The sequence below is a fragment of the Arachis ipaensis genome, chromosome B4 (genome assembly GCF_059453495.1).
Source record: "Arachis ipaensis isolate K30076 ecotype BB chromosome B4, ASM5945349v1, whole genome shotgun sequence".
Taxonomy (NCBI): Eukaryota; Viridiplantae; Streptophyta; class Magnoliopsida; order Fabales; family Fabaceae; genus Arachis; species Arachis ipaensis.
In genome coordinates, this window is record NC_142439.1 from 86835500 (window position 1) to 86843705 (window position 8206).

Genomic DNA, 8206 nt, shown 5'->3' on the forward strand with positions numbered 1-8206 from the left:
GAATGATATTGGAGTTGCTCGCGGATGCCTTTGAGCATGCCCGGATTCCATCCACTATGCACGATGCCAAGAAAGTCATAAAAAACTCGGTCTCGCGTACAAGAAGATAGATGCATGTCCAAATGACTGCATGCTATACCAAGGCAACGTCCAAGAGCTGACCAAATGCAAGCAGTGTGGGACATCGAGATGGAATCATAAGACTAAGAAGAACTCTAGGGTGAGGATCAAGATGGTTGTTAAGAAAAACAGCAAACCACAAGCGGCAAAGACTCTTCGTTACTTCCCCCTTATTCCACGATTGCAGAGGTTATATATGTCTAGTAAGACAACCATTGACATGCTGTGGCATAAGAGAGGTCCTAACTCTGATGGTATGTATAGGCATCCAAGGGACACCGAGGCATGGAAGTCATTTGACATACGATATCTCGACTTCTCTGCTGACTCGCGCAGTGTTCGCCTAGCATTAGCTAGCGATGGCTTTAATCCTTTTGGGAACATGAGCTCGAAGTACTTAATTTGGCTCGTGGTTCTTATCTCGTATAACATGCTGCCCTGGATTTGCATGAAACTTACTTCGTTTATCCTCTCTATGATTATTGCTGGTCCTAAAATTCCTAGAAATGATATAGATGTGTATCTAGAGCCATTGATCACTGAGTTGAAGCATTTAAGGGTTGGTGTTGAAACTTATGATGCAGTCGAGAAAAAAACCTTCAAGATGTATGCTGCGTTGATGTGGATAATCAGTGATTTTCCAGGCTTGGGCAACTTATCTGAGTGGAACACGTACGGAGGGAGAGCCTATCCTACGTGCAATTTGGATGCTGAAACTAACCGGCTCACACAGCCAATTTGGATGCATATATTATATTTTTAGAACATGGAAACACTTGATGTATATTGCTCATTATTTACAATTAATCCACCCGGAGAATGTGATTTTATTAACATATTTTGTCCTCAAGTTATTTAATTTAGTAACATGTTAGTAGATTGTAATTGATGTTATATATTGACTGACATGATCGTAGTTACCAGAGAAATTGGAAGAGAGGGACCTCTTTCTTTGTGCCTCTAGCATCTTGTTTTGCAAGGCGATGGTTGAGGCCTCCCCGTTCTCTTCGCTGGAGCATGCAACATCATTTGCAAGAGACCTGTGGTTCAACACGTTGCCAATTCGGTCATGGCTGGATACATTCTCAGCACACAGGTACATAGGTGATGCTATTACTATTGCACATGGAGATATTAGGATGGTACGTTGTTATATGTCTGCTCGTAAAAAAGCTGTTTAGCTATATTTCAACCTGTCATAGTCAATCCAGATGTTTTATTGTCTGTAATTAAAATGCACTTTTGAAAGGCCTTACATATTTGAAACCCTGAACATTGCAGGGATTGCTTCAATTCGCAACAAAGTACCGCAAAAAATTTGGCTTCGGGTTCGTCACTAGCACGAACCTATTTCTTTTGCAACAAATACTGGAGGAGGTAGAGGTAAGGTTTGGATTTTATTTTGCACAGTGTCATTTGTGTATATATTGAAAAGGTGTAGTATGGTATAGAATGCACTTGGCATCAGGATTTAGAAAGGATACATATTTCATTTTATAATTTACTTGCTGATGTAGAAGATATATTAGTAAATTTCTATATTCTAAAATCAACAAGATAGATTTCTAATTTATTCACACATTTAAGATTAGCTTATTTATACTCTTAAAAAAATCACCCCTTCTTATTATGTTCGTATTGAGGTACAATTCTTTGAATTTCTAATATGGAACGTCAAGGCGATGATTTCTTATTAAACCAGCAATAACAATGAATAATCACTTTTCATGTTTAAATGGTGCAAAATATACAATGTATCTTGTAGTTGAATATATTATATATAGCAACATAAGAAAGTGAAGTGTTGGAACACGCTTTCTTACTTGCATAGATGCCTATCTATATGAATAGTTTCAATCATAGCAGCCACACATTGGACTTGGATGCCTCAGATTGCTATGTTGTATGCGGCTATTTAGATGCTTCCTTGTACGAAATGTTTCAAGTTAATTTTTTCTTTCTTTTTTTTTCCTGTTTTAGGAATGATCTGGTGTCACTAAGATACCCCTGTAACCTTTCTTCTATTTAGTACTTTTAGTGCTTGAATGATTTTGATATCTTTCTTGGAATTTATTTTGAAGATTTTTTATCAATCTGATTCAGGATGGCTTCATACTTTATTCCTCCTTATTGTATCTTGTACTCCTTTTTTTCTTCTTTCTTATATTCCCCTTCCAGATTCCAGGTGTTGTCCTTAGCATGTTCATTTGTAGGTAGAATAGAACACATATACCTGATTTATATTTTTGTTTGATCTGGCTAGTTCTGAAAATGATTGTTTCTGAATGGAACTTTATTAGTTACTTAGATACCATGATGTCCATTTGGCATGTGCTTAAGTTGACGTGAAGCATTAAATGTTGCTGAAGTATCTAGAAAGTGCCTCCGATTAGTGTTGTTGATGACTTCTAGCTACCAATTACTGCATCTTTTCAGCTGGAACCTCTTTAAATTTGTGCAGGCACGCTATGAGAATAGCCTGAATGTTGAACTTGAAATTGCATCTCGGGAGGAATTCACTCTTATAGAAAGAGGTCTTACAAAACTTTGGGAACGTAAGCCAAACCAACAGTTTATAACATGGAGCTTAATCATGCGTAATTATTATAAAATTTGTAAATTCTAATAACTTGATTGCTTATGGTGTATCCGTCATGTTTGGCTCGGGAAAGGACTCAAGAAGTTTCGAAAGAGACAGGCGAGATAGTTCAAGATTCAATGCTCGAAGAAGACGTTGTGCTAGATAGTTATAATAAGGTTGTCTCTAAAGGACACCAACCTTTCATCCTAACCTTTGATCTCAATAAAACTCCAGAGGAAAATGATATCTGTTGACTCAACTTTTTATTATTAGTCTGACTTATCTTATGAAATATTGGGACTGAATTGAATAAAGTGACTATTTGTGTTTTTTTATTTGGATGTTGAATTTGATGAAGTAGCAATGAATTTGGAGGAGATTAATCTCAAATTAGTATATATCTCTTGAATTATTTTATATTGTGACTTGTTAGATTAATGGTTCGTACGAATTCAAGACTTTTATATTACCGATTTGTCATATATATACGTTTTTAAAGTAATACAAATATAAATGTATATACCCAGGTCATGAAACTGCTTAATGAACTACATTCTATAATCATGACTATCATATTGACAAAATAACAAGAATTAACTAATAGGCATGAATTGATTAATTAAGATCTATAGTTACACACTGTATTTATAACTTAAAATGTCGACATAGTTTAATTTATCCAAATAATTTACTAATTTATTTTAAACCAAATTAATGCACTCCTATTAATTTATAATTAGTAAATAGTATTATATTATAACTGTAAAGAATATTAGTATCACCGTTACAATAATTGTTATTATTATTATTATTATTGCTATTATTATTATAATTATGATTATTAATATTATTATTATTATAAGTAGTATTATGATCTATATATTAGTAATAACATTATGATATTAATTAGAAGAATTTTTTATTTTTTTATTTAAATTTACTTTCAAGTAAATTAAGAATACAACAACAATACCCAATAGTAAATATATATTTTTAAAATGAATCTTAGAGATTTGAATTTTGATGCAATTTTTGGCAACCATGATTATAAAAATAAGATATTGTTATACAGAAAAATTGGTAATTTTTCGTTAAGTATATATTTTTTATAATTTTTTTTGTCTTAACAACCAATAATATTCTTAAAAAATCACAAAATAATATATACTTAACAAAAAATAACCAAATTTTAAGAATAATAATATCACACTTTTTTAATCATACTTACAAAAAATTGCATCAAAATTCAATCTCTGATGTATTTTTTGAGAAAGTCATATTTAATGTTAGTTTTTTTGCAAGATTATCCAACATTTAATATGTAATTCTCAAATAATACATTAGAGATTGAATTTTGATACAATTTTTTGCAAACATAATTAAAAAAATTAGATATTATTATCCAGAAAAACTTGGTAATTATTCGTTGAGTATATATTTTTTTATATTTTTTTATTAATAACTAATAATACTTTTAAAAAATTACAAAAAAAACTTAAATTTCAAATCAGAGAAGGCACCGCCACTACCATAATCCTTATTCTTTCCCTAATACTATGACATTTATATTGTCGAATCACTATGAAGCTTGCTTCATCCTGGTTCCTCTCCTCCATGTCTGTCTCTGCGGTGAGCTAGTGTCCTGGAGCCCCATCTCTCACTGCCCGATCCCCAGTGGTTCCTCTCTCACCCTCAATCCAGTCATCCCGCTGCAGGTAAGTACCACTGGACACCCTCTGCTCAATTGTTTATTTAGTGTTTGAAAAAGAGGCCAATAATGGGTTTAAAGTTGACATGCAAGTTTCTCAAACTAATGTGGTTAGCTGAGTTAATTTATTAATGGAGAGTGGGTTTTGTTGATGAGAAGCATGAGTCCATTAATGGTGGATTCTGGTGGATTCTGAGTTAGGACTTAATTCTCAGTTTGACTGCATTTTTTATTTTCTCACTTGTATATTTGAATCTTGTTGCTGATAATGGTTGCCTGTGAATAACGCGCATGTATGTCTCAATTCATGTAGAATTAATTCCCAATAAGTTTTTCATTTGTTTCGTTTAATAGAGAACAAACAGAGGACTCAATGAAGTAGGTAATGGATAGAACTAGTACCGTGTATGAAGTTTAGTAGAAGATATCACACAAACAAGCAAGGACTCAACACTTGGCTATCCTTCTCTAGTCCAAATTAATTCAGTTAAACTAATATCCTAGTTCCTCCCTTCAATATTCACAGCATCCAACTTAGTCAATACTAATAACGCTAAATCCATTATCAGGATTCTCAAGTCTCCGACTCCCCACTTACCATATAGGAGCCTTCCATTTATTTTTCATGCTAAAAAATATTTAATGCTTGGTGATGATGCCACAAACAATTAGACCTTAGAAAAGGAGAAAATTTTCAATCTTTCAGAAATTAGTAACCTTCAAAAACAGGAGAGGTGATTTAAACTAATAAGAATGGGCATGGAGTATTATATACAAGAATTAGGATTCTATCTATCAAATATTATTTGTTATGTATCAAAGACTTTTCGCATTTGTTATGTATCCATGACTATATATTTTTGGTCAAATGAATTGTCTTAGTTCAAATTGAAAAAAAGTACCGTTAGAATAATGTGTATGATCAAAATAAGCCTAATCAAATAACAAAACATGAAATCTCTGAAGGCTGTAGTGATCCTTGGGTTTTTTACTTTTCTAGACTCTTTTATTGACTCAATTTTCAGGTTTCAACTTTGAAGTGACTGGTCCATAAGTGAGTAGTGACACTATTTAGGTGATAGGAAGAAATTAATAATCAATGGTTAACCTTTTTATACCCAACTTTGATTTCTTTGTTAATAGAGTCTCTAAAATAATGTACTCATGTACTCTCCTAATCTATATATGAGCTTGGAATGAATTATTGAATTGTGAATTGCACACGCTATAGGTTTTTTACTTTTCTAGATTCTTTTATGGACTCAATTTTCAGGTTTCAACTTTGAAGTGACTGGTCCATAAGTGAGCAGTGTTAACAGTGACACTATTTAGGCGATAAGAAGAAATTAATAATCAGCTTAAAGTGTGAATTATGGAAATTATTGCTACCCAGGACATAGAAATTTCTTGCAATCAATTTTCATAGTCCAAATTGTTAAACATGATATTTTATTATACCTAAACATGATATTTTTCTAATTATTAAACATGCTACTCCTAAGTCTCAAGCCTAAAATTAACTTCCAATAGTGCAGAATATTATGATGATTCTAGGCATTGTAGAGAAATTATGAATACATCAATTGTTAACCTTTTTATACCCAACTTGTGATTTATTTGCTAATAGAGTCTCTAAACTCATTGATGTTAGGAATTTTTGCTAGTAAAAAATTTTATAAAAATAGTCGCGTTGTAGATATAGATTCTAAACCAACAGAAATCCCTTTGTACAAATGTTTTGGTTGTCACAAGTAACAAATCCCTTTAAAATTGATAACCGAAGTATTCAAACCTCGGGTCATCTTCTCAAGGAACTACAGGGAAGTATGTTCTTATTATTGGTTACGAAGATTGTAAATCGGGGTTTCGAAGATGAGGAACAAGTAATTTAAATTGCAATTAAAATAGGTAAAGGATTGTAAAATAAATAAATGACTATAAAAATATGCTTTTGGCAAGGTGGGAGAAATTGGAAGTCCTATCCTAGTTATCCTTATCAATGATGATGAAAATTGAATCTTAATTCCACTTAGTTAACCTTTGCTAAAGCAAGGGAAAGTCAAGTGACTAATTAGTTAGATCCTCAAATCCTAGTTAATCCTTAAGAAAAGATTGGAATTATTGAAGCTCAATTCAATTAGCAAAGATAACAATTATCAATCATATTGAGTTTGATAACTCCTGAGTTACTAATTTCTTAACCAAGACCAAAAGGGGAAAAGTAAATCTACTGGAATAAAAATGTCTTCAGATGGGAAGCAACAGTAACATAAACAAAAGAGAGCAATAATAAACTGAAATACCTCAAATAACATTAATTCAAGAGTAATCTGTAGCATAGAATAATTCATAAACTAAATTGAGAAAACGAGTAATTAAAAAGAAATATTGAACCTGATAAAAAGAGATAATCCTGAAAGCGAATAAAATCCTAAATCTAAATCCTAATCCTAAAGAGAGAGGAGAGAACCTCTCTCAAAACTAAATCTAAATCATGAAAAGTGAAATCTTGGAGATTCTCCTTGAATGGATGCATTCCTCCACTTTATAACCTCTGATCTGTGCCTTCTGGACTTGGATTTGGGCCAAAAAGGGCTTCAAAAATCAATGGGAGCGTTTTCTGTAATTTCTGGTGCGTGGCCTCTGTCACGCGTCCACGTGGGTCACGCGGTCGCGTCAGTTGGAGTTTTCCTTGTCGCGCGGTTGCGTCAATCATGCGTCTGCGTCATATGCGTTTCGCTTAAGGTGCGCGGACGCGTCAGTCATGCGGTCGCGTCGCTGTTAATTCGCGCTGGCATGCGGCCGCGTCGCCCATGCGATCGCGTCGCTGCCATTTTCTTCAAAAACTCTGTTTTATGCTTTCCTTCCATTTTTATATGTTTCCTTTCCATCCTTTAAGTCATTCCTGCCTTAGAAGATCTGAAACTACTCAACACACAAATCACGGCATCGAATGAAAATAAGGGTAATTAAAATAATTATTTTTAAAGCATAGGAAACATGTTTTTCACATTCATCACATAATAAGGAAGGGAAGGTAAAACCATGCAATTAATATGAATAAGTGGGTGAGGGATTGAATAAATCATTTAAATTAAGTACAAAATATATCATAAAATATGGGTTTATCAACCTCCCCACACTTAAACAATAGCATGTCCTCATGCTAAATCCAAGATAAAGAGTAAGGTAAGGTTGAAGTGGTGGAATCTCATGCAATGCAATCTATTCTAAATGTAACTATCTAAATGCATCATGTAATTCTAATTATTTTTATTTACTTGTATATAAAGCTTACATGTAGTCAAATTAATTCACATTCTCAAGGAATCATATATGCATAGCCAAACCTTAAATAATGATAAAGCACTTTTACAATTGAGATGGGAAAAAGATAGTTCACAAACTTGCAAGACAATTAATAATTTAAGCACAGATACATGTTGATGAGCTATTGAACCCTCACTGAATTTTGTGTTTACTCTCTAGTCACTCAGTGTTTATTGGGTTAATCACTCTTTTCTTCTTTTTATCCTTACTTCCTTTAACTTTGTTCCTCATCTAACCAATCAACAATTATATAATATAGGCATACAAAAATCATGAGGTCTTTAATTAAGGTTGTAATGGGGCCAAGGTGAAGGTAAGGATATATGTATACGGCGAAGTGAGCTAATTAAGCGAATCCTTGATTAGTCTAAGATCTCACCTAACATACATACTTTGTAAAGTAAAGCTTCTTTACCTATTTTACCCCATATTTTCCCACTTTTGATGTTACATGCTCATGTTTTAAT

General features: G+C 33.0%; 1 protein-coding gene across 1 annotated transcript; it reads left to right on the forward strand.

The window, feature by feature from the left end:
- Window positions 1–1052: 1052 nt before the first annotated feature.
- On the forward strand, window positions 1053–2955 carry LOC148568249 (uric acid degradation bifunctional protein TTL-like). Its single transcript, XM_088483012.1, has 4 exons — window positions 1053–1262; window positions 1402–1503; window positions 2582–2691; window positions 2793–2955. The coding sequence occupies exons 1-4, from the start codon at window positions 1104–1106 to the stop codon at window positions 2953–2955; spliced, it is 534 nt and encodes a 177-aa protein (XP_088339138.1). The 5' UTR covers window positions 1053–1103.
- The last annotated feature ends 5251 nt before the right edge of the window (window positions 2956–8206 follow it).

What these genes read in the sequence shown, in the direction of transcription:
- LOC148568249 (XM_088483012.1), top strand. Translation starts at nt 1,104, where the DNA reads ATGGTTGAGGCCTCCCCGTTCTCTTCGCTGGAGCATGCAACATCATTT. An exon ending in CACATGGAGATATTAGGATG is followed by an intron (nt 1,263 to 1,401) that starts GTACGTTGTTAT and finishes TGAACATTGCAG; the next exon opens with GGATTGCTTCAATTCGCAAC. An exon ending in GAACGTAAGCCAAACCAACA is followed by an intron (nt 2,692 to 2,792) that starts GTTTATAACATG and finishes GGCTCGGGAAAG; the next exon opens with GACTCAAGAAGTTTCGAAAG.